This window comes from Suricata suricatta, chromosome 12, assembly GCF_006229205.1.
Source record: "Suricata suricatta isolate VVHF042 chromosome 12, meerkat_22Aug2017_6uvM2_HiC, whole genome shotgun sequence".
Classification (NCBI taxonomy): domain Eukaryota; kingdom Metazoa; phylum Chordata; class Mammalia; order Carnivora; family Herpestidae; genus Suricata; species Suricata suricatta.
In genome coordinates, this window is record NC_043711.1 from 82,860,413 (window position 1) to 82,887,449 (window position 27,037).

General features: G+C 36.8%; 2 protein-coding genes across 7 annotated transcripts in view; one reads left to right on the top strand and one right to left on the bottom strand.

Moving 5' to 3' along the window:
- The window catches only part of ITCH (itchy E3 ubiquitin protein ligase), a 154,628-nt gene extending 128,816 nt beyond the window's left edge, over positions 1–25,812 (top strand). For 3 of the 5 annotated variants that reach the window (XM_029918440.1, XM_029918441.1, XM_029918444.1), the window contains 9 exons: positions 2,478–2,566; positions 4,283–4,442; positions 4,677–4,810; positions 5,128–5,268; positions 10,981–11,101; positions 11,551–11,655; positions 14,079–14,175; positions 18,320–18,392; positions 22,368–25,812. In XM_029918440.1, the coding sequence (XP_029774300.1) occupies positions 2,478–2,566; positions 4,283–4,442; positions 4,677–4,810; positions 5,128–5,268; positions 10,981–11,101; positions 11,551–11,655; positions 14,079–14,175; positions 18,320–18,392; positions 22,368–22,467 (1,020 nt within the window). In that variant the 3' untranslated portion in view covers positions 22,468–25,812. Of the gene's footprint in view, positions 1–2,477; positions 2,567–4,282; positions 4,443–4,676; positions 4,811–5,127; positions 5,269–10,980; positions 11,481–11,550; positions 11,656–14,078; positions 14,176–18,319; positions 18,393–22,367 lie in introns of those variants that run through there. The other 2 variants (XR_003901319.1, XM_029918442.1) reach the window with 2 other exon arrangements.
- Positions 1–27,037, bottom strand: part of LOC115274915 (predicted GPI-anchored protein 58) — a 48,310-nt gene that overhangs the window by 19,403 nt on the left and 1,870 nt on the right. The window contains exon 2 of one of the 2 annotated variants that reach the window (XM_029918445.1): positions 11,032–11,233. The exons of the other annotated variant lie outside the window; for it this stretch is intronic. The gene's annotated coding sequence lies outside the window, so the exon portion shown is untranslated. Of the gene's footprint in view, positions 1–11,031; positions 11,234–27,037 lie in introns of those variants that run through there. 2 annotated transcript variants of the gene reach the window in all.

Below are 27,037 nucleotides of genomic sequence, written 5' to 3' on the forward strand. Positions count from 1 at the left end.
ATGCACAGGGGGAAAAGCGATTATCTGAGATGGTTGGCAGATTGGCTGAGATACCTGGCTACTTGGTTTCAGAAACAGTCCTGTGCATTTCCAAGTGGAACCTCAGTAATTAACATTGGAGGACAAAGCCACTTGGTGTCCTCCTAAGTAGGAGCAGATGACTGTTTAGCAGCAGAGCTTGACTAAGAGCATTTACAGAATTACAGTGATTCTCCTTATCTGATGTAAGTCTCCAAGGCTATTCCCCTCCCTAGTCATTACCTACTTCTGATTTTCATATTCATGACAACTGTGTAGGCAATCTCTGATAGGCTGGTTGTTTTAGAACATAACTTGCTGTTGTAGTGCTGAAAGATACAAAACATCTTTAAATGTTTTAAATGATTAAATGTCCCTTTATTTTTTTACTTTGAAACCTAAAGACTTTGGCAGAATGACAGACCAGGTGGTACTAAAACAGTTGTTTAAAATTGTCACTATAGGAACACCTAGGTGGCTCAGTCGGTTAAGCATCCAACTTTTTGTTTTAATTTTTTTATGTCTTTTATTTATTTTTGAGAGACAGAGAGAGACAGCGCGAGCAGGGGAGGGACAGAGAGAGAGGGAGACAGAGAATCAGAAGCAAGCTCCAGGCTCTGAGACAGCTGTCAGCACAGAGCCCGATGTGGGGCTCGAACCATGAGACCATGACCTGAGCTGAAACCGGCCACTTAACCGACTGAGCCACCCAGGTGTTCAGATTATGATCTCATGGTACATGAGTTCAGGCTCCACACAGGGCTCTGCACTGGCAGTGTGTGGAGCCTACTTGTGTTTCTCTCTCCCTCTCTCTCTGCCCCTCTGCTGCTCATGCTCTGTCTCTCAAAATAAATAACATTTAAAAATAAAATAAAATCATCACCCTAGATTTGATATCCATGAAATAAATGTGAAATAAAAACTTAGGAGAAAAATTTGATTGTAAATTTGGAATCTGATGACAAATTTGAAAGAATGACAAATCTGATGGCAAAATTAGCATCAAAGTGTCTTCCTAAGTGGTAGATAAAGTTGTTTTGCAGTAGTGTTTTTGCTCATGGAGGAAATTGCAGGAGAAATTTTACTTTTTTTTTCTTTTCTTTTTTTAATATTGGGCATTTATTAAAGGTTAATAGTTAAAGGTAATTTTTCCAGGGAACAGCAAAGCTTCAGGTATCAGACACAGGACAAAAAGAACAACCAAACTTCCCAGGGGAGTAGTCTCAGATTTGGGGGAATAGCAAAGAGAGATCAGTAACAGCAGTAGGTTTGAGGGAGCATCCATAAGAGTTTGGGGGAGCAGCCATAAGGACAAGGAATAGCCAGAGGGAGCAAGAAACAAACTAACCAATAAAAACAAATGTTTTAACCTTTAATATCTCTCATTTGCATTGCTATATAGCTAACCTATACTATTTGTAGAATATTTGTCATAAGCCTTGAAGTTTTTCTTAGTGGGATATGAATTCATGTAACTAATGTATATGTTTTGTGGGAACTGAGCCCTGGCATAAGCAGGTTACTTACTGAGCCTCTCTGGATATTTAAATGTGAGAGCTTATTCTACTTTCATAAAACAGAGGCATTAAATCCACTTCTTTTTGTCCAGGTCTGGTCACTTTTCTCCTAAGAGTAATAGTTATAATGTTTTGTTGGCCCAAGTCTAGTGAAGTAATTATAAAATTTTACAAAAGAAAAACCCAAATGATCTATCTACTCATTATATTGCAATAATGGTGCTGCCTTTCAAATGTGAAGATGATCTTATTAACCACTAGGACACAAAATTTGAGTATTTTTCCAGATATTTATAGGTTTCCATTTCCACTGATAATGAGTTCCCAGAGCTCACTATATTCTTTCTTCAGCCAACTATTTTCATTTCCAGGTTAGCCAGTTGCTAATACTTGTACCTTTTGGCTGTAAAACAAACCCAAAGTTAACCAAACCAAGCCTTTTCCCACTCAAATGACTTAACAACGGACCATGCCCTTGGTTACTCTGCTCTAAGCAAGTGACAGAAGCAACTTTATAAGTTAAAAGTGAGATTATTTAGGGGCACCTGGGTGGCTCAGTTGGTTAAGCATCTGACTTTGGTTCAGATCTAGATCTTGCAGTCCATGGATTTGAGCCCCAGGTCGGGCTCTGTGCTGACAACTCAGAGCCTGGAGTCTGCTTCAGATTCTTTGTCTCCCTGTCTCTTTGCCCTTTCTCTGTGTGCACGTGCACTCGTGATCTCTATCTATAAAGTATATTATAGTATAGTGGTGTATAATACATAAAACATTACAAAACTTCAATGTATTTTCTGTATATAAGGTATTGACTAGACCACAAACATCCTTCTATGTTGTGGGGAATTTAAGTTACCTAGGATGAAGAATATTTCAAACCTGGAAGTGTTAGAATGGTGTTTCAATGACTGCTTTTACCAATTCTTTTACTTTATTGTTTTGTAGATAATGAGCTTCAATCCCCAAGATCTGCGAAGACGTTTGTGGGTGATTTTTCCAGGAGAAGAAGGTTTAGATTATGGAGGTGTAGCAAGGTAGTGATAATATGAATACTCAGAACTTAGTTCCTTTCTTCCAAAGGTATCATTACACTTTGCTTGCAAGTATTTTCTCAGTCTTATATTTCAGGAAATTAAATGTAGCAAATTATTGCACCTTTATTATGCTGTAGCTACAGAATTTCAGCAAACCTTCATTCAGTACTTTCTAAGGTACTGCTAGTTGACTTCCCCCACATCATTCACTTTAATCCGCAGGATAACCCTTGAGATAGAATTTTACAGGTTAATAATGAAATTTAGAGACTCATCTAAGGCATATATCTAAGCTGTAGAGCCTGGATGCAAGCTTTGAATCATCAAACCAGAAGCCAGTGTTCAGTCTACCACTTCGTATCTGTTCCACAGAGCATACAAGGCTGTAGAGTGATCAGGTTATTTTCCCCATCACAGATTACTGATGCAGATCCTGGCCCCTCAATTCCCAACTGAGATTAATACATCTGTTTTAAGAGTACAGAGGGCTGTGTGAAATAGTTGAAATTTTAAATTTGGCTTTATTCATATTGAAGCTTCTAATCAAACCCTAGAAGATTGACTCAAGTAAGAAATTCCTTTGGTTATTCTATAGCAATCTAGCACATCATGTTAAATATTTCCATAGCAGTGGCAATGTGGAAAGCAAGGACTCTGAAGTCAAAACTGGATTTGAATCCTTTTTTTGCACTCAGTAGTACAACCTGGGGCAAATATGTTCATCTATAAAATGAGAACAGTCAGATCAACTGTTTTAGGATTATTGTAAAAAGTAGAAATAGTTTTTATTAATGACTTGGTTCAGACCCTCTGTTTTTGTTTGCTTACTAAATGATGGCTACATTTTAGTAGTTATTATTTATGTATTAAAGTTCACATTTCAAATGTGTGAAGTAACCACTGAGAAATAATAAATGAGTAGAAACATTTAATTTTGTACAAGTTAAAGCTAATTCAGGAGGAAGACACTCATTTAAAATTTAATTAGAAAATCAAATAGTGTTAATAAATAGAAGTAGCAGTATCAGAGGCCATGAACTTTCCAACAGGAAAAGAAATCTCAGACACACCTGTATTGTCAAATTGATTCTGCCTACTATTCTATTAGGCCCATCTGTGTTACATAGTCACTGTAATCTCATGTTAATAATGTTATTTTTCACAACACTTGAATTAGAGCTTCTCAGAGCATTTTTTCTAATGAATGAGTGTCTTGAATTAAGTGTTTTATTGTCTCTGTGAAATTGGAAGTTTTTCCATATTTATCTAAGATTTAGAGAGCGGTGGCACTTGATGAGGAACACCATGAGGCTTAGGAACAGGTGGGAGTATGATTAGACTTCTTTCAGCGGCTGCAACTATATGGGTTAATAGTGAATTTTAAACTTGCCTCTGTGTAGTATTTCATTGATTCTAAGACTAAGATTTTCATATTTAATGTCTCTGACACTGGATGTGTATCACGTTATAATTAGAAAATTTTTAGTGGTTCATCAAGTAATAATGTCTTTTGAGTTGATGATGTCTTAGATTCTTTGAAATATAATATGCAGTGTGTAAATATCCTCTCTGTAAAATTGAACTGAAGTGGTAAAAATCAACAAGGAATTAGGTAACTGTTGCCAGTTGAGGAATGTAGATTCCTGAGAACGTTGTAGCTCTGCTCTTTGATTTGTTGGCATGGTTTTTTCACCCTAAATTTTCTTTTGTTTTCAGAGAGTGGTTCTTTCTTTTGTCACACGAGGTGTTGAACCCCATGTATTGCCTGTTTGAATACGCAGGGAAAGATAACTACTGCTTGCAGATCAATCCTGCTTCTTACATCAATCCAGATCACCTGAAATATTTTCGTTTTATTGGCAGGTTTATTGCCATGGTAAGTACAGATAGAGAACTGTGTCTCTCTGCTAATTCAACAATACTAAAGCATTATTTCTTTTAACTTTCTCATGTGAAATTTTCTCATCACTAAGACATTTTTAAGATTAGTTTTTTATATTTGCCCTTTTCCCAAAATATGCCCTAATAGATGACAGAGGAGCTTTAAGTGAAGAATTCATCTAACATTCTATTATAAAATTATCATAAATGGTATTTTCTTCTTATATAGGCTTTGTTCCATGGGAAATTCATAGACACAGGTTTTTCTTTGCCATTCTATAAGCGTATATTGAACAAACCAGTTGGACTCAAGGATTTAGAATCTATTGATCCAGAATTTTACAATTCTCTCATCTGGGTTAAGTAAGTTTGTTTCCATTTAATTTATCAAAATAGAGTCTATAGCTTTCATTATGTGTTGGTAACGTAACTGTAAGCTTGTAATTGGTTTGTTGAATTTAAATGATCTGTATTAGACTTGTCTCATTATTTAATATGATCAATTTTGTAGAATATACCCAAGATCTTAGGCAAAAATATGATTTAGAGCATAATCTTTCCAGTTTTCTTATTATTTTGATGGTATAGTTTTATAGTGATTATTGAACATAGTCGTTTGCTTAAATACTTTTTATATGATTGAATTAGTATAACAAATAGTGTTAATTTCATTTGTGCAGAGAAAACAATATTGAGGAATGTGGTTTGGAAATGTACTTCTCTGTCGATAAAGAAATTTTAGGTGAAATCAAGAGTCATGATTTGAAACCGAATGGTGGCAATATTCTTGTGACAGAAGAAAATAAAGAGGAATATATCAGGTGAGAGACAGTGTTCCCTTCGACATAATTTAGCCTTTTCTGTTGGGCTAAGCACATTGATAATTGCCTAGTAGTACTAGTGGACAGTATTTCAAAAAATAATGTTGGCCTTTTTACTGATCATTAAGAGAACTGATCATGTATAATTAAGGACATGATTGATCATTTTCTACCTTACTAGTACATTGAGAGAGGAGTAAGAAAAGTGCTGTGGGAAGTCAAAGGAGGCAGACATCATTTCATCTGGTTGTAATCATGGCAGTTGGGGAGCCATGGAGCCTTGAAGGTTGGGGAAGTTTGAATTGTGCAGAAATGAGAACAAGTTATGAGCAGAAATAATGAAGGCTGGAAAGCACAAGTCACAAATAGTTGAGAGAAGCACGACATGTGGTGTCAGGCAGCTCAGAGTTAATATCCCATCCTGCCATGTCCTCCATTTCAGAGGCCAAGGAAAATAAGGAGTCTTTAAAAGATGTGGAGGCCAATAAGTTTAATAACCCTTAAGACAGCAGTTAGAACTACATCCAAATGGTAGATATAGCAGCCAGATTACAAGAAATTAAAGAGCAAATTGGGTAGACAATCAATTTAAATCTTTGTTAACAAGTCTAGCAGCAAAACCATGAGAGGTAGGACAGACTCTTGTGTAGGCAGCAGGGTAGAAGACTATCCTGCAGGTTAACTCAAGCTGAACATTACACAGACTTAATCTAATGGGTACTAATAGGTGTTATACCCCCTTTCTTGGTATATTTTCAGTTTAACCACAATTTTGAAGATTTACAAAGTGATAGAAAAGGATTTTGGTTCACTTTTTCTCCAAAAGTGGGAGTTTTAAGGGTAGAAATAGTGCTAGATCTCTTTTAAAAATATTGGTTCTGTAACCACTATGCAATCTAATACCAGGTCATTGAAAAGAATCTCCAATTTATATGCAGATATGTTTTTGGGGAATATTGTAAGATGAGATAAAGTTTATAACGAAAATTTATAATTATTCTTTTATGCTTTGCATTCATTCATACTTTAGTCTCAGGAGTTATTAGTTTATTGTGCTCACTTCTGCAGCACATACACTAAAATTTGAAGAGTTACTAGTTTATTCACATAGTCTCAATACCAGTTCTGTCACATCAGGATTAGTTTTCACATATCTGCTTCTTGAGATCCAGCTTTTGTCTCTTGCTTGCTTTTCTACTTTTTAAATATTAACATATTCACTCTAGCCTTCTGTGATTAGTATTTGCATGATACATCTTCCTCTCTCTTTTACTTTTCAATCCTATCTGTGTCTGTATTTAAAGTGTGTTCCTCGGGGCATCTGGATGGCCCGACCATCCCTCCAGTCATGGTCTCATGGTCTTGCAGTTTGTGGATCCTGCTTGAGATTCTCTCTCTCCTTCTCTCTGTGCCCCTCCCCCACTTGTGCTTTTTCTCTCTCTCAAAATAAACAAATAAACTTAAAAAAAAATAAAGTGTATTTCTTACAAGCAGAATATTCTTGGGTCTTACTATTTTTATCTAGTCTGATAATCTTTGCTTTTTAAATGCAGTGTTTAGTGTATTTACATTTAATATGATTACTGATATGGTTGGATTTAAGTCTCCCACCTTGCTATTTGTTTCTTATTTATCCTAATTTCCTTTGTTTCTCCTTTCCTGCCTTTAATAATTTTTAGGTTTTATAATCCATCCTGTTGGATTTTTTTAAGCTATCCCTCTTTAATTTTTTTAGTGACTGCTCTAATGATTATAATCTATATCCTTAATATCTCACTTAAGATTATAGAATTTATAATTAATTTTATATTACTACTTGTACAATGTAAAAGGCTTATAATACTGTAATTTTAATTATCTCTAGCCATTTGTGCAATTGTCTTATTTCTTAGCTTATAAACCACATAATACTTTATTACCTCTTGCCTTAAGCAATTACTAGGTTTTTGGTTTTTTTTTTTAGCTTTTACTTAAGTTCCAGTTAGTTAATATACAGTGTAATAATAGTTTCAGGTGTACAATTTAGTGACTCACCACTTCCGTACAACACCCAGTGCTCCTCACAAGTATACATACTCCTTAATCCCCATCGCCTGTTTCACCCATCCCCCCAGCCAGCTTCCCTCTAGTAACCATCAATTTGTTCTCTGTAGTTATGAGTTTGTTTCTTGGTTTGCCTTTCTCCCCCTGCGCCTGCCCCCATGTTCTTTTTTTTTTGGTTTGTTTTAAAGTCCACATGAGTGAAATCATATAGTTATTTGTCTTTCTCTGACTTATTTCACTTAGCATTATATACTCTCTAGTTCTACCTACGTCACTGCACAATTACTAGATTTTTATTTTACTTTTTTAATAATTAAAAAAAAATTTGTAATGTTTGTTCATCTTTGAGAGAGAGAGAGAGAGACAGAGCATTAGCAGGGGAGGGGCAGAGAGAGACAGGGAGACACAAAATCTGAAGCAGGCTCCAGGCTCTGAGCTGTCAGCATAGAGCCCAATGCGGGGCTTGAACTCACAAGCTGTGAGATCATGACCTGAGCCAAAGTCGGACACCTAACCGAACTAAGCCGTCCAGGCTCCCCAATTACTAGATTTTTTTAAATGTTATTTATTTTGAGAGAGAGAGTATAAGGAGGGGAGGGGCACAGAGAGGGAATCCCAAGTAGGCTTGGTTCATGGTCAGTGTAAAGCCCAGTGTGGGGCTTGATCCCATATACTGCAAGATCATGACCTGAGCCGAAATCTAATTGGACACTTAACTGACAGAGCCACTGAGGTGCCCCCAATTACTAGATTTTTTTTTTTAATTAAGAAAAAGTAAGGGTGCCTGGGTGGCTCAGTCGGTTAAGCCTCCAACTTTGGCTCAGGTCAGATCTCACGTTTGTGGGTTCGAGCCCCGCATCAGGCTCGGTGCTGACAGCTAGCTCAGAACCTGGAGCCTGCTTCCGGTTCTGTTTCCTTCTCTCTCTCTGCCCCTCCCTCTCTCATGCTGTCTCTCTTTGTATCAAAATAAATAAAACATTAAAAAAAAGTTTTTAAAAAAAATTTAAGAAAAAGTAGTCTTTTACATTTACTTACATTATCGTTTCTTGTTGTCTTCATTTCTTCCAACAGATCTATTTTTTCATCTGGGATCATTTCCCTTCAGTTTTAAAAACTTGCTGTATAATTTTTCTCTGTGCAATTGCTGGTAATAAATTCTTTCAGCTTTTATCTGAAGGCATCTTTATACCACCTTCAGTTTTAAAGGATATTTTCATTAGATTTAGAATTCTAAGCTTATAAGGGTGTTTTCCCCCCTCCTTTATAGGACTTTCTTTCAATAATGCCATTCTGTTGCTTGTTTGTTATTTTTGAATAACAATGTGAGCCATTGGTTTTTTATGGTTTTTTTTTTCATGAATGAAATGTGTTTTCTGTGGTTTTTCAATGCATTTCTCTTTAATTTTGCTTTTTAGCATTTGACTCTCATACACCTAATTATGATTGCCTTTATATTTATTCTACTTGGCATTTGCTGAGTTTCCTGTATCTGTGATTGATGCCATTTCAGCTGTTTTGGAAAATTTGGAGACTTTATCTTTATGGATGTTCCTTTTGCTTCACTCCTTCCCTGCACACTTCAGACTTCATTTAGATGCGTGTTTAACCTTTGATACCATCCCATGATTCTCAGATACTGTATATATTTTTTAGTCTTTTTTTTTTGTCCTTTAGTTTGCACAATTTTGATTGACCAGCTTTTAAATTCACTGCTCTTAAGCCCATTCAATAAAATTTTTGTTACAGATACTCAGATATTATGTATTTCTGTTTGGTTCTTTTAAGAGGTCCTGGGCTGAGAATCCCCATCTCTTTACCGATTTTGTCCATCTTTATCCTATAAATTTTTAATACATTCAGTAGCCTTTTAAAAATCTCTGATGGGGTGCCTGGATGGCTCAGTTGGTTGAGCATCCAACTCTTGATTTTGGCTCAGGTCATCATCCCAGCACCATCGGATAGATCCCTGCATCAGACTCCCCACTAAGCGTGGAGCCTGCTTGGAATTCTCTCCCTCTGGCCCTCCCTCACTCATCTCTCAAAAAAAGTAAAAGAAAAAAGTCTCTGCTAACTGCAACATTAGGCTATCTGTGGGCCTAATTCTATAAACTTTTTTCTCTTATTATGAGTCACATTTTCCTGCTTTACATATATAGCCTTTTTTTTTAAATTGTGGATGATAACATGGTAGACTCTGGATTCTTTTTTCTTCCTCTGAAGAATATTGACTTTGTTTTGACAGGCAGTTAAATGAAGGACACATCACACTGATCCTGTGGAAGCTTGCTAGAGCTGGTCTATTTCCATTTTCCCTTTAATACTAAAACATAACCTGTACTCCTAATACATGGTCCTTACTCCTTATAAAGGAAAGCACAAAATGTTTGCCATGTAACTTTGTAAGATGTAAACATTCTGTCTCTCTGGTACTAGGTAGCTGCTGAAGTTTCTGCTTGGGTCTTCGGCTCTTCAGTTTTTGCTTTGCACAGGGATCCTTGGAGTCTCTTCATCCTACACATGTGTATTTAACAATCACCTAAGGATTTGAAGTAAATTCCTGTGCAGATTTGGATGGGAGTGCCCTCTCTTTGTGTTCTTTCTTTCTGGGATTTTTTCATAGCAGGGTTGACAGCTTGAAGCTCCCAACCTCATGTGTTTCTTCAGCCCAGTAAGACTGATGCCTTTCATGAGCTCCATTCTCTTGTGCTCTGTATAAACTGGGAAGTCCTCGCAGGAGAAAAGCCTATTCATAATGCTAATCCTTCAAGAATCTCATCCCCAGCAATTTTGCCTGTCTTTGATTTCTCTCTGATACCTTCAAATAGTTGTTTTATTATAATATGCCCAGAATTTATCATTATAATCACCAGGCAGATTAATTCACTACAGCCTATACTGCTATTTCCCAAAATTTCAAAGGTTTCAGTAAACTTTAGGACTTTAGTTGTCATCAAGTGATCAAATGCCTAAAATACACATATTTGCTAGCTCATTAAAATTGTTAAATACAAAAGGGGGGGCACCTAGGTGGCTCAGTCAGTTGAGCATCCAACTTTGGCTCAGTTCATTATCTCATGGTTCATGGATTCAAACCCCATGTCAGGCTCTGCTGACAGCTCAGGGCCTGGAGCCTGATTCAGAATCTGTGTCTTCCTCTCTCTCTGCCCCTCCCTTGCTTATTAAAAGTATTTTCATTGAAAAAAAATTGCAAAGGGAAAGCCTATAAGTTAAAAGAAGCTTAAGAGATGTTTGTAATGTATGAACTCTTTAGATTTTGATTGGAGCAGTATATTTTTTAAAAATTTGAGTCAATCAGAATTTGAGCACTGAGTATTTGGCTATAAAGGAATTCCTATTCACTTTTTTGTGTGATAATAGAATTGTGGTTATTTTCAAAAAGGGACAGAGATACATGCTGAATAACTTATATTTAAAATGAAAGTATAAAAAAAATAAATAAAATGAAAGTATATGATATTTAGGATATGGGTAGGGGCATAATGAAATAAGATTGGTGTTGTGTGGAAGCTGGGATATAAGTTCATTATATCCTATTTTTATAAATATTTGAAATTTTTAATAATAAAGTTTATAAAAATTATTTTTACACTCAGAATTCAGAGGTAAAATCTAAACTTCCTGATAGCTTTTTTAATATTTATTTACCAGAATGGTAGCTGAATGGAGGTTGTCTCGAGGTGTTGAAGAACAGACACAAGCTTTCTTTGAGGGCTTTAATGAAATTCTTCCCCAGCAGTATTTGCAATACTTTGATGCAAAGGAATTAGAGGTAATGCGTTTTTCTTATATCCTCTGCAGCATGCTGGCAAATAATGCCTTCAGGTGTCTGCTTTCAGCTCACTTTCTCATCTTTCAGGTAGAAGTAGTATTTTTTATGCTGGCAGGATATTCTGAAGCATCCCTGGTGGTTAAAAAAAGTCCATGGTTTATCCAAGTATATGAAAATGTTACCCCCACAAAAAGTATTACTATCAAAACCTCTCTACAGTGAGTGACTTATTTACCTGAATATGTGTATACATAACATTGTCTGGGGAAATTCAACCGTCATATAATGTGGACACAATTCCTGATGCACAGGTTATAAGCTAAGGTTTCCTGATTAATTTGTTTTTTGAGAGTTGTTGAATAGTAGTCTTTTCTTCTGAATATCAAGCATTTTTATATAGGTTGTACAGTTACCTAAAGAAATCTTTTTTTTTTTTTTAATCTCCAAAGGTCCTTTTATGTGGAATGCAAGAGATTGATTTGAATGACTGGCAAAGACATGCCATCTACCGTCATTACACTAGGACAAGCAAACAAATCATGTGGTTTTGGCAGGTTTGTCTCAGTTTATTTCTATTGGCAGACACGTTATAATTTTTTAGAAATTATTTACCATATATGGAAAAAAGTCACAAAACAAAATGTACCACTGCATTCAAGCCCCTCATTCCATCCTATGCATTATAATAAATGAATTGAGTATATTATAGCCAAATTATGCAAGCAGCCCATGTCCACTGATAGATGAATGGATAAAGAAAGATGTGTATGTTTATGCATATATATGGAATATAGCCACAAAAAAGAATGAATTTTTTTTTTTAATGAAATCTTGTCATTTGCAACAACATGGATGGATCTTAACTTGAGAAAACAAACTGATGGCTACCAAAGGAGAGATGTGTGGGATGTAGATGAAAGAGGCGAAGGGGCTGAAGAATACACTTATCGTGGGGCACCTGAGTGGCTCAGTTGGTTGAGCGCCCGACTTCGGCTCAGGTCATCTCATGGTTTGTGAGTTTGAGCCTTGTGTCAGTCTCTGCTGACAGCTCGGAGGCTGGAGTCTGCTTCAAATTCTCTGACTCCCTCTCTTTCTCTGTCCCTCCCCTGCTTGTGTGCTTGCTCGCTTGCTCTCTCTTAAAAAGAAGTAAACATAAAAAAAAATTTTTTTAAATACACTTATCATGATGAGTACTGAGTAATGTAAAGATCTTGTACACCAGAAACTAATAAAGCACTGTATGTTAATTATACTGGAAAGAGTATCGCTGAGTAAGCAACACATACTTTGCTCCTTTGCCCAGAGGATAAGACAACTCTATATGATGATTCCCCTGCATTTAATCAAAATGCTTTTGGAATGTTATAGAACAGCCTAAACTATGGTTTTCATCATTCATGCCTTATTAAGAATTATATAATGTTCAGAAGGCAAAATTTAAGAGGGTGAACTGGTTTGGAATCATGTTATCTTCAAAAAATGTCTGATATAAGCACATGAGAAGATGCTCAAATCATTAATCATTAGGGAAATGCAAGTCAAAGCACAATGAGATACCATTTCATATGCATTACTAGCATGGCTATTATCAAAAAATAGAAAATAATCATCCTTGTTGAGGATGTTAGAACTCTCCTATATTGGAAGTTGGAACTCTCCTGTATCACCAGTGTGAATATAAAATGGTGCTCCACTTTCGAAAACAGTTTGATGGCTCCTTGAAAAGTTAAACATAGAAATTAATATGACTTGCAGTTCTTCTAGGTATACCCAAAGGAAGTCAAATCAAGGACTCAGACACATACTTATATACCTATGTTCACAACAGCATTATTCACAGTGGCCAAAAGGTGAAAGCAACTTAAATGTCCATCAACAGATGAAAGGATAAACAAAAGTGATATACATACACAATGGAATATTATCCAGCCTTAAAGAGAAAGGAAATTCTGGGAGGCTACAATAAGGGTGAACCTTAAGGATGTAATGCTGAGTGAAATAAACCAGTCACAAAAGGACAAGTATTGTATGATTCCATTATTCCATTTATATGCGGTATCTAGAATAGGCAAATTCATAGGGATAGAAAGTAGAATAGAGGCTTTTAGGGTTGGATGGAATGAGGAGGTAAGTTTCATGAATTCAGAGTTTTTGCTTAAGATTATAAAGTTCTGGAAATCACGCTAATGGTTACACAACTGTGTCAACATACTTAATGCCAGTGAATTGTTGCTTAAAATGGTAAGTTTTGTGTTATATATATTTTACCACATTAAAAAAATAAAATGCCTGCTACTTATGTAAAGAAATTCTTAAACTCAGATGAACTGAGCTTCTATAGCAAATAGGATTAGAATTTTAAAATATTTGACAGTAGTACAATAGGATAAACATTTACCAAAAAATAGTTGGCTGGGCCAAAATACTTGTGCTACAGGCTAGAAAGCATCCTCTAGAAACCTAATGTATTGAGTCAGAGTTGTAGGAGTTGAAAGGCACCTGATTCTGGCAGTGTATAGCTGCACCAAAACGTAGAGAACATTCAGAGAAGGATGTTATTCATATATATCTGGGTCAGAATTCTATGAACTTGATTTCATTTGTTTGTAAAACCAAAAAGCTCATATTGACTAAGGCTCTGTGTCCTATGTAACCACATGAATATCCTATAGGACAGACCTAGGAGGTGGGGGAGGGGGGGAGAAAGGGCTGCCCTGGAAGAGATTTCATGAGTAGGGATCTCTCAGATCCAGGACACCCTTCTTTTTCTATCTCCTTAAAAGGATATGGTCCTAAGATTTATATAGGGGAAAGTTGACAGGGCTTTGACAAACATGGACACAGTAGTGGGTATAGTCATTATCTAGTGAATCTAACAGTGGGAGTTCATTTGAAATGATTGTTTCTCATTCTTGATTATGCTAAATGTAACATAGAACCTATATATATATCTTTATATGTGTGTTTTTAAAAACAGTTTGTTAAAGAAATTGATAATGAGAAGAGAATGAGGCTTCTGCAGTTTGTTACTGGAACTTGCCGATTGCCAGTTGGAGGATTTGCCGACCTCATGGGTATGTGATACAGGATCACTTTTCCTATACAGAAAATTGTGTACACACTGCTGTTATATTCAAATCAGTGTGTATAGCTTCTCAGGAATAACAAAGAAAAGAATAGCCATTTTCCACTAGTCATAGTTAACCTGGGTTTGTGTAAACTTTTAAAAATCACTTTCTAGTCCTTAACTCTAGAGATTTTTCATCTTAAGACTAGATCCCACATTTTAACTTCAGAGAATACTGATTTTAGTGATCCTCTATACGTAGATCTATTTGGTCATTCAGTCATTTGGCAAACATTTTAGTGTTTCCTATGAGCCAGGCACTGTTGGTTGTATTATACTATATTTTAATGATGTATTTAACACTCTTCTCTATTATACCTGGAGCTCCTTGAGATACAGAGCTCCATCATCATCATTTTATTTCTGGTGTCTAGCATAGTGCTTGTCACATAGTAGTCACTGATCAAAATGTGTGTTGTTTAGAAATGAATGACCATGGAAACACTTTTGTGACTGATAATAACTTAAGTAAATTCAAATCTTTAACACCAGCACTATGCCACGTCCCATAGGAGAATAGAAGTTGTGATCCCTAAGCCTGCTTCAGCTGAAGCAGAAAGTCAGAATTGAAGAACTAAGTAGGCAGTGTCAGATATGGTTACTTAAAAGCTAGACTAGAAAAATTTGGACATTATTCTGAGCATATTGGAAGCTAAGGAACTTTATGAAGAGCAGAAAGCTTGCTGAAGCTGCATATTAGGAAGATTTGGTAGCAAGGTATAGCATGCATAGGAAGGAAATATTGGAGCAATGGTGAGAACCTGATCTTAGGAGATGGAAATAGAGATGGAAAAGAAGGGATAAACACTAGAAGAGGTTCCAAAGGTAGAAAAGGACTTGAACAGAAGATGAGATATAAAGGAAGAATGCCCAGGATAAACCCATGTTTTGAAAAATGGAGAAAGAGTTGTGAAGTGTAAAGAACATGGTTTAGAGGTGTTGAGGGAGGATAATGTGTAGCTTAGAACCTCTTGAGTTCAAGGCAACCAATTAAAAAAAACAGGGAGCAGGTGTTGCTAAAGTATGAGTTTAGTGGTAAGAGTAGAGAGGGAAAGTAGAGTTACTGGAGCAGTGACATTTGAATCTATTAGAATAGGTTGGCTTGGGGCACCTGGGTCGCTCAGTTGGTTAAGCGGCCAGTTTCAGCTCAGGTCATGATCTCACAGTCCGTGGGTTAGAGCCCTGTGTCACGCTCTGTCCTGACAGCTCAGAGCCTGGAGCCTGCTTCAGATTCTGTCTCCCTCTCTCTCTGCCCTTCCCCTGCTCACACTGTCTCTCTCTCTCTCAAAATAAAACAAAGACATAAAAAAATTTTTATAATAAAGATTTGGTTGACTTATGCAGAAATCAAATACAAAGAGTAGAGGGCTGATGCTTAGAAACACCTGTATTTAGGGATGAAACAAATAGCCTAGACGCAGACTTAAAGGAAAGTCCAGAGAGTGAAGACAAATATTCTGGTTTCTCAGAAGCAACATGAAAGGATGTTTTTAATCCAGTGTAGGCAAGGTCTCAGAGAAGTATTATTACTAAGTAGGTTTTTGGAGAGGGACACCTTTAAAAATGCTCTCTAGATTGAAAAAGGAAAACCATATTGGTGGTTGGGGAACTAAGGTAATGATCACAATGAGAGAAAAAATGATATAAGCTTCAGTATAAACTAGATCTAATCATTAAACAGATGAGAACTAGGTCTGCTCTTGGGAATAATATTTGTGGTTGGGTGGAGCTGTTTAAAACAACAGGAGGATACCTGTGGAAGGCAGAGATGAGATTATGCTTCATACAATTTTAGAGGTCATGTGGTTGAACCTTCCAGTCAGTGTAGGAAGAGAAAGTTGTAAGAATGAAGTATATGATTTAATGTGATTGTTCTCAACCCTTGACAGATCTGACATCCCATTTCTATAACAAATATTTATAACATCCTCTTTAATATTCTGGAATGAAATTGGTAGATATGAAAAAAGTGTCTACAATCTCTAAAAAATATACATAAACTTAAGCACCAACTAAAATTTTTAAGAAGTGACTCATAATGAAATATTTATCTTGATACATGTGTATTTGGGAACAACTGCTAGAAGACACTAATTAGTAAATACTTGTTCTTATTTTAAAAGGTTTGGGTTTAAGATAAGACCAGAGGGGTCCCTGGGTGGTTCAGTCGGTTAAGTGTCTGACTTGGGCTCAGGTCATGATCTCATGGTTCGTGGGTTCAAGCCCTGCACTGGGCCCTGTGCTGACAGCTAGCTCAGAGCCTGGAGCCTGTCTTTGGATTCTGTGTCTCCCTCCCTCTCTGAACCTCCCCTGCTCATGCTTTTTTTCTCTCTTTCTCTGTCTCTCTAAAATAAATAAAACATTAAAAAAAATTTTTAAGATCAGAAACCTTTCTGTATAAGAAATACTAGAATATGAAAAAACAGAGCAAGAAATAATTGACTTAAATATGATTTAAAAAAAAAAAGAGGGAAATAATCTAAATGGAGCAAGGATAGTAGACCTGCCAAAATAAATTATGATGATGAAAGTGGAGAAAAATGAGGTAGCATCTGTGATGAAATCCCATCACAGGCCAAGACTCTGATAGATTAAAAAGTTCTCAGAGATCATACTATTTGAAAGTTGAAATGGGTTAAAAATAGGAACATAGGTATAAGAGTCCACATAGAACTTATTTGGTTTAGGAGAATAAGATTGAAAACAACAGGCAACCCAAAATAATTTTGAGTGTATATATGTATATAACTTGATGTCTTAACATTCCATAAAGTTTTAGAAACTTTCAGGATGATATGGCATATTTGTAAAATAGCTTTTCTTAGTGAAATTCATTAAGATCCCTTCATTTCCTATTTCTCTGTTTTAATTTTTGATTGTCTATCTATTGGATGCAATCCAAGCTCTTCTGTTAAATATTAATTAGTACTATTAAAATGCTCCATCTTTATGGATAGAAATGCTATAGTATATTGAATAGAGTGAATGTTCAGAGTAAATTAACATAATTTTGAGCTTAGTTACTGAATAACTATCCTTTTTCATAATAACCATTTCCTATCTTACTGGGCTCTTCACATAACTATTTGTGTGAACGCTTTGATATTATAAATCATACGTACTACCAATTCATTTTTGTACTGGGTTGAGTTGAGTCGGACATAAGAAAATTCACCGAGTATGACTCTCACACATTGTAGAACATTTATTTTACCTGGCCCCTTATAATTAAAAAAAGTCCAGCCACTAATCATTGTGACTACCAATAATTATTTCTAGGGATTGGTAGTGACCTTTTAGAAAACCAGTGCTTACGATTCACTCTGTCTACAACAGAAGGTAAATGAGAGACAAGAAGTGAGTGTAAGTTTGTAAGGGTATGTTCTATAGGACCTATAAGCACAAACATTGTTTTTGTTGTTGTTTTTTACAAATTTTTATAATGTTTGTTTATTTTTGAGAGATAGAGCATGAGTGGGGGAAGGGCAGACAGAGAGGGAGACCCAGAATCCAAAGCAGGCTCCAGGCTCTGTCAGCACAGAGCCCTACATGGGGCTCGAACCCATGAACCGTGAGATCATGACCTGAGCCAAAGTCAGATGCTTAACTGACTAAGCCACCCAGGTGCCCCAAGCACAAGCATTGTTAATACTTAATTCAGTGGATTGTTTACATTTTATAAAGTTTTAACAATTTAATATTTAGATCAAGTTTTATTGTATAAGACAGTGGGTTGTATTTTCTCCATTGTGTTTAAAGCTAAAATTAAGCTTTTTAGGTGTTCTGTTATTCTGACAAAGGAATGCTAGATAAAACTGCATTTTCTTTTAAAACAAAAAAAAGCCCTTATTGTCTTCTCTTGGGCATACATTGACAAAATGGTTCTCAAAGTTTAGGACTCATCAGAATCACCTGGAAGCTTGTTCACATTGCTGAGTCTTACCCCGAAGTTTCTGATTCACTTCAGTAGGCTTTGGGTGGCCCTACAGATTGGTAGTTCTAATAACTTCCCTCATGATGCTGATGCTGCTGAACAGAGAGGGTCATAATTTGAACAACTGAGTATGAAACTGTTGATTTCACTGTTTTAGGGAGCAATGGACCACAGAAATTCTGCATTGAAAAAGTTGGGAAAGAAAACTGGTTACCCAGAAGTCATACCTGGTAAGTCAAATCAGAAAGAGATTAAAAAATAATAATAATAACCTTTTCCCAGTTACCATGTAGACATTAAACCCTGTTGGAAATTAGAAATGAAATATTTTCCCCATGGTGGTGAATTATTTTTAATAGCTTTATCGAGGCATAATTTAGATTCCATAAACCTACGAAAGATCATAAGGTTATATTCATTTAAATTCAGTGATATTTAGTAAATTTACAGAGTAGTAACAGTTAACCAGTTTTAGGTTATTTCTGTCACTCCAGAATGTTCCCTTATGCCCACTTGCAGTCAGTCCATTTCCCACCCCTGAATTTTTTTTTAATTTTTACTTATTTTTGAGAAAGAAGCAGAGAGACAGAGGTCAAGCATGGGAGGGGCAGAGAGAGAGGGAGAATCCAAAGCAGGCTCCAGGCTCCGAGCTGTCAGCACAGACCCTGATGCAGACAGAGCTCAACTCATGAGTCGTGAGATCATGACCTGAGTCAGTTGGACACTTAACTGACTGAGCCACCCAGGCCCCCTTTACATGTGATATTAAGAAAACTTTTAACTTTTCTCTAAAGGCGGAAGAAATCAGGCCTAGATAGCTCTTGGGAGAACAGAAATATAATTTTCTTATTATAAATGCAGTTTAACTTACATTTCCAAAAATGTACAGAACTAAAAACAAACAAATCCTCATCTTAACTCAAATACAGTATGTTGGAATCTCACCTAACATCAACAATATTTGAACTTTATTTTATGAGACATTTCAGTGATCTTGCTTGATATTCCTTTATTTTCCCCATCTGCCCTTTTTACTTGTTTTATTGTCTGTTCCTTTATATTATAATTATATATAAAAAATAACAACTTTGGGGGTGCCTGGGTGGCTCAGTCAGTTATCATCTGACTTTGGCTCAGGTCATGACCTCACATTCCTTGAGCTCGAGCCCCACATTGGACTCTCTGCTAACAGCTCAGAGCCTGGAGCCTGCTTCAGATTTTGTATCTCCCTCTCTCTGCCCCTCCCCCGTTCTCCTCCCTCACTCTCTGTCTCTCTCTCAAAAATAAACAAACATTAAAAAAATTAAAACTACATTGGGGTGCCTGAGTGGCTCAGGCAATTAAGTGCTGACTTCAGCTCATGTCGTGATTTTGCGGTTCATGAGTTTGAGCCCCACGTTGGGCTCTGTGCTGACAGCTCAGAGCCTGGAACCCGCTTCAGATTCTGCGTCCCTCTCTCTCTGCCCCTCCCCCACTCATCTCTGTCTCTCTCATAAACATTAAAAAAATTTTTTAAATTAAAAGTAAACAACTTTGGCACATTTGTTGAAAACCAATTGACCTTTAAATTTTTTTTAATGTTTTTATTTATTTTTGATAGACAGAGCATGAGAGGGGGAGGGGCAGAGAGAAAAGGAGACACAATCTGAAGCAGGCTCCAGGCTCTGAGCTGTCAGCACAGAGCCCGATGCGGGGCTCGAAACCATGAACGTGAGATCTGACCTAGGCCAAAGCCGGAGGCTCAACCGACTGAGCTACCCAGGCGCCCCGAAAACCAACTGACCTTTAATACATGGGTTTATTTCTGGATTCTCAGTTCTATTCTCTTGATCTGTATGTCTTTCCTTAATAGCAGTACCATGCTGTCTTGATTACTGTAGCTTTGTAAAAAGTTTTGAAATTAGGAGGAATGAATTCTCTAACTTTTACAAGATAGTTTTGGCTATTTTGAGTCCTTTGGATTTCATTATGAATTTTAGGAATCAGCTTGTCCCCTTTCTGCAAAGAAGTCAGCTGGGATTTTGGTACAAATTGCTTTGTGTAGATCAGTTTGGTGGCAGGAGTAAAGTATTTTATTCTTTTTGAAGTTATTATAAATGGGGAACACCTGGGTGGTTCAGTCAGTTGAGTGCCTGACTTTGGATCAGGTCATAATCGCACATGTGAGTTCGAGCCCCACGTCGAGCTCTGTGCTGACAGGTCAGAGCCTGAAGCCTAGAGCCTGCTTCGGATTCTGTCTCCCTCTCTTTTCTTTTCCTCCCCAACTCTTACTCTGTCTCCCTCTCTCTCTCTCTCTCTCTCTCTCTCTCTCTCAAAAAAAATAAATAAATAAACATAATAAAAAAATTTTTTAATGAAGTTATTATAAGTAGAATTGTTTTCTTAATTTCATTTCAGATTGTTCAGATTATTCATTGCTAGTATATAGAAATACAGTTGATTCTTGTACATTCGTCTTGTGTACATGTGCAGTACTTTTTTTTTTTTTGAGAGAGAGAGGGCGCAGATGAGTGAGGGGCAAAGAGAGAGAAATGGGGCTCACCAGGAGCTCATGTTTTACCCGAAGCAGGGCTTGTGCTCACCCAATGCGGGGCTCAAGCTCATGAACTGTGAGATCATGACCTGAACTGAAGTCAGATGCTTAATGATTGAGTCACCCAGATACCCTGCAATACATTTTTGATTTGACCTCTTGTCTCTTTTTTTTTTTTCAAACTTGGAACATATTGTGCCATTACACTCCTGTGAACGGTCATCTCAGTCACACATGAAAACCAGCCTCATTACTTTGTCAAGTTCCATGTTTTTATTTTCAAGAAGTCATAATGTAAATTTATTTTCCCTTTATGGATAGCATTCTTCTGATGTCAAATATCTGCCTTGGCCTTAAGCTAAAAATTCAGACGGTCCAGGCCTTATGGCAAATTCACTACCTGTTACCTTATGAAGGGGACAATAATACAGTCCCAAATTAGAAGATACCCTTTAAAAACTCTCTAAGAGGGGTGCCTGGGTGACTCAGTCGGTTAAGCCTCCGACTTCGGCTCAGGTCAGATCTCACGTTTGTGAGTTTGAGCCCTGCGTCAGGCTCTGTGCTGACAGCTAGCTCAGAGCCCGGAGCCTGCTTCCGGTTCTGTGTCTCCTTCCCTCTCTGCCCCTCCCCCTATCATGCTCTATCTCTCTCTGTATCAAAAAATAAATAAAACATTAAAAATTTAGAAGAAAAAAACTCTCTAAGAATAGGACAGTTTGAATAGGAATAGAATAGTAGATATTAGAGTGGAAAATTGTTTCTTATAGTAGTATTCAGACTTAAGATGGTTTGACTTTAGATTTTTTGACTTTAGGATGGTGTGCAAAAGCGATATGCTTTCAGTAGAAACTGTACTTCAGGTTTTGAATTAGATCTTTCCCTGGGCTAGTGATATGTGGTATGATACTCTCTTGTGATGCTGGGCAGTGGCAGTGAGCTACAGCTCCCAGTCAGCCACACAATCATGAGGGTGAACAACCAGTACACTTAGACCATTCTACATCCATACAACCATTTTGTTTTTCACTTCAGGTACAATATTCAATAAATTATGTGAGATATTTAACCATTTATTATAAAATGTTTTGTGTTCAATGATTTTGCCCAACGTGGGCTAGTGAAGGTGTTCTTACCACATGTCAGGTAGACTAGGCTAAGCTGTGATGTTTGGTAAGTTAGATGTTAAGTCGAAAATGGATCTTAATATATTTTCAACTTAGAGGTTTATCCAGATGTAACCCCATCATATGTCGAGGAAGATCTGTACTTAAAACCTCAAATAGAGAGACCTGTGGCCTACAAAGCCTAAAATATTTACTATCTAGCCCCTTAACAGATAAAGTTTCCTGACCACTGATCTAGATTATGGTGACTGGGAGAGCGTGAGAAGACTAACATTTTACTCATTACCTGCTGTGTACTCGGCCCTCTGTTGAATTATATACTTGTTACTTTGTCATTCTACCCTGTAAAGTAAATACTGTTATTCCCGTGTTACCAAAGAAGAAACCAAAAGTCAGAAAGGTAAAAGCACTTGTTCAAAGGCCCAGTGACAGAGCTGGGATTTGAACCCAATTTTGCCTCACTTTAAAACCAGTGGTGTTATATACTACACTGTTCATATGATTCTTTATATATTTCCTTTTCTCAAGCTAACAATTCTTTCTTTTAGTTTTAACCGCCTGGACCTGCCACCCTACAAGAGCTATGAACAACTGAAGGAAAAGCTGTTATTTGCCATTGAAGAAACAGAAGGATTTGGACAAGAGTAACTTCTGAGAACTTGTGCCACCAAAGGACAAGAATTTATTTGCAATGTTTGTCCTGCTTATTGCACATCTTGTTGTAAAATTGGGCTGTGACTGTTTAGAGAGTTATTTGAGTGTAAGTAAATTAATGTTATCATTGAGATTTATCTCCCAGTGATTCTGGATTTCTACTCCATGTTTCCAGAAATCAGATTACAAATGACTAGTCGAACCTTAGTTAACATGAGATTTAACACAGCAATGAAATCTGCCTTGTCTTATTCCACTAGATTGTTACTTTAACAACAATTTTGTATACATATATCAAAAGTCTTACTTGGGAATAGATTTTTTCCTTTTAGAGATTTCTGCAGATAATGCAGGGAAGTCCCTTGGTAAATGAAATATGTAAGATCTTCCTATTAAACCTCTTGGTAAGAGGTATTAGTTAAAAGTGCAAACCTAACCCAGCTTCTGGGGATATGAGCAAACTTCTGGCTTGTGCTCTCCCTCTCATTTTAGCCTGGCCTGACTGTTGTTTTTTCTTCCCAGAGCATGAATCCATGTGTCATTTTGCTGTTATCCCTGGAAAGTGATGCAAGACTCCTGCATCTCTCTACAAAGTACTTTTGTTAATTTGAATTCAGGGAGAAGTTAGTCCCAGCCTGCAAATGTCCGTATAACGCTCTTCTTCATTTGGAAGTCTGATTGTTTTAACTTCCTTGCAAATACTAAACTTTATTAAAAAAAAATATTAACACTGTGCTTCCTTCACGGTGGTAGCTAAATTCATCAAAGGCCATCATTGGCAATTTTTGTATGTTATTATATATAAATTGCTTCCATAATTTTATCATAATCCCACAACTTCAGTTTATTAATTATTGCTAGGAAGTTCAACTTGTAACTAGAATATTTTCCAGTCCAAAGAGAGAGGTCAATGAAACATCCTCTACATTACATTTTCATAGGGAGGGAGAACTGTGGTACCGGCTAAAAAGAAGGGAGTAATACATTTAACAGCAATACATTTCTAGTAGCCACAGAAATGTATTCTCTGTGTGAATTAAAAGTCTTCAAATTTATCATTTCTCTGACACCTTGGAGTAGTCTTTTTCATTCTTTATATTGTCCTGAGTTGGATATTCTCTTCATGCCTAAAAATTTTATCAAGTTTTCCTTGTTTTTCCCATGACTATTTAATTTCAGACCGCTCCATTAGTAGCTAATTAAATGCACTTTGAATCTCTCTGTAGTTAATTTTTTAACTTGGCCTAGCTTAGACTCTGTCAGGGTGGCTGCTGTCAGAGGTTTGACTTTATGGACAGTGGGATGAAGCCTCAGCCAGCTGAGTACCTGTCACACACAGCTGAACCCTGAGGACAGCCTCATAGAATTCATGAAATGAGACTTTGTGGTAGGTTTCAGAAGCGTAGCAGAAACAAGTCGCACTGAGCCAAAAATAAGCAGAGAGTAGCAAACCCCTGTTCCATATGGAAAGAAAATGGTTGGGTTTTGTTTGTTTGCTTTTTGTCCCTATTTGTCCTTTTACATCCTGGAACAGCAACAAAAATATTTTAAACTGGTGTATCTGTACTCTAAAACACTGCCATCATAAAGCAGACCTAAGTGAGTAAAAGGGTTGCCTCATCTAGTGTAAAGGTGGGAGAGATTAGGTTCTCCCCAACCCTATTTTAGTTTTGTTTTTTATTCCATATAGTCCAGGAAATGTATGGTCTCTAAAAGCCCTAGTTGTTTCCAAAGTAGGGACTCTGCCTTTTTGTCGGTAGGGGGGAAAATGCTATTGCTTTGTCTTACAGAGCGAATGTCTGCCAACTATCCATTCATTATAGAAATCTGAACTTTGGTAATATATGGCTGTGGAGATTAAGCCTTCTATAAAGACTTAACTATTGAGGTGAATTCTCATTAAAATGTAGTTATCTACAATATTTACTAGAGATTTATAAGATTAAATTAAATAATGTAAGAAAGTAGACTTTTTTTGTTCTACGTAATGCTTGATGATTCGTTTAGGAACTTAGAAATATGTGTGAAAATGTATAAATATCACCCAAAAGGCTTTCTGCCCTATATTTTTAAAATACAGAATAGTTATATTTGAAGTAGCCTTGGCCCTAGTTCTATAGGGTTTGGCTATTTAATATTTTTATGGAAGAAACGTTTAGTTCTGGAAAAGGTAAATGCTTGTATATATTTTTGCAGCCTGGGATCTCCCTTACTCCATTTCTTCCTTTAATTTAAGTGGCCACATGTACATGTCTTCCCTGCTGTGTTAGGAAAATGGGGGCTGGATATCCCAAGAATCAGAGGTTATATAAAAAGACTACAATAAACAGCAGACATAATTTATCTGCCAAATGCTATTTTAAATTTTGGTCCAGACTGAACATTTGGAAATAGATTTATTGTAAGTGTTCAATTAGAGCAATTTCTTAAATCTGAACTAAATTGCTTTTAGAGTCTTTTTTTCTTTGTAAGCATTGTAAATGCTAATAAATCCTGTTAATTTTTCTTTTCTTTCTTTTTTTTAACTGCATGTTATGTTGAAATAAAAAAGTAAAATGAGCAATTGCCTTATTCTTCTGCTCTTTTGGGAGATTGGGGAAGGCAGCATTTCCCAGCCTGGGTCAGAAGGAAGGACCTCACTTGTTTCATGAGATAGAGTGGTTTAAAACTGATCCAGCAGCTCATAAGAATGAATTCCTGCCCTGTCTTTTATGATCTTATATCAGAGTGCAGAAGAATCTAATTTCTTAAGACTTACAATAACTCTATTTAAAATTCAGGTACTAATTTTTCATCGAGAGATTGACATACCAATGTCAAATCATCAGAAATATAAGTGAAAAATGACTCACTTGCTAACAAAGATCTCATCCTAAATGAACTATTTCAGTCAAGCCCACTCTGCCACTTTTTATTTGGTTAATAATCTAAAATGTTATCAGGGATGACTCATGGAATTAGACTTCTCTGTTTCCATATCCTCCTTGTTTTGGATGTAACTGCATCTGAACTTCTTTAGGTTAATTACTTCTACTTAATATTGTTGGTATCTCCAGCCCCCTCACTTTTGTTTCTCTTTTAGAGTTATTTACAAAATTATCTGTATATATGCTATGCTTTCATTTACTAAAAACAAAATGGCAGCACTGGATTGTATATTACTGTATCGGAGTTCCTTTGTTTTCTTGAATTGTAATTTCAAATACTCAGGTAACTCTACAAATATCACAGGGAGTCAAGTGCTCTTATAAAGGTCCTTCAGGGGGCTGCCTCACTTGCATTTCCTTAAAAGATGTAAGACTGTGTTTATAATTAAACTTTTTTGGTCCTTTGTTTGCACACTGTTATGTTAGTCTTGAGTAAGGAAGGTTTCCTCACCTGCAGCAAAAAAGCCTTCTTTCTGTGTGAAAGAAGCCTTCTTTCTGTGTGAGTTGTATAGATTTCTGCCTCTCTGCCTTTGAAAGTAAGCAGGTTATAGCCAGTCTGTACTGTGGAGTAGGTAGAGAAAAACTAAGAAGATCCACTGAGAGGAGATTGGATTTGTTGTCTATATTGAAAAGAACCAAGGTGAAGACCTCTCCTTTTCTAAGATATGTAAAGGTGCTGTAAGACAGGACCCAAGCAAGCATGGGTGCTGAATAGAAAACCACGAGCTAGTTATCAAGACTGACCTCAATGAGCTATCCTGTTTAAAATAGATTCAGTAGACCTTTTATTAGGCAGCCAGGTGATCATGCTCTTATTTAAAACAGAACGAGTGGCAAGAGGCTAAGAGGAATGGGATTTTAATATTTTTAAAAAATATTTATATCAAGAGAGAGAAAGCAGGGGAGGGTTAGGGAGAATCCCAAGCAGGCTGTGTGCTGACAGCACAGAGCCAGATGCGGGGCGGCTCATACTCATGAACCATGGGATTATGACCTGAGCCAAAGATCAAGAGTCAGATGCTTAACTGATTGAGCCACCCAGGAGCCCCAGAATTATTTATTTATTTATTTTTAATGCTGAACTGATAGGGACTAGAGGACAGAAACTGCAGGTCCCTCCCAGATCCTCAGAAGTAGACACTATCTTGTTCCGTGTTTCATACAAGCAGCCAGAAAGACCTAGCTTCAGTGTGACTAAGAAAAAGGGACAAGACCTGTCCCTCCCAGCATGAGGAAATCTTCCAGGGGAAGTTAATTGTTGTTCTTAACTTCATTTGGCTTTCTGGCCCCAATCCCTACAAAGAACATCAAACAAAACTCAGCTGTGGCTGACTGGCTGGACTTTTAGGAAATGTCTCCTATTGTGTAATTCTAGAACAGAAATTGCTGTCACTCCCAGCCTATTTCCGTTATCAATTCTTATGTGTGTGTAAGGCTCCTTTGTCAGGACATTTGCAGGACGGATTCCAGGGAATCTTTGGGGTTGACAAGGAGAGGACGGTCTTCAGTGGAGACCTCAGTTGGACGACGCTGGTCCCTTACTAATGGATGCCCATTAAGCAAAGCTGCTGTAGGCAAGAGTGTTTCCTCAAGGCACCCTACAGGGCAGGCAGGACCTTGAGAATTTGCGGTCATAC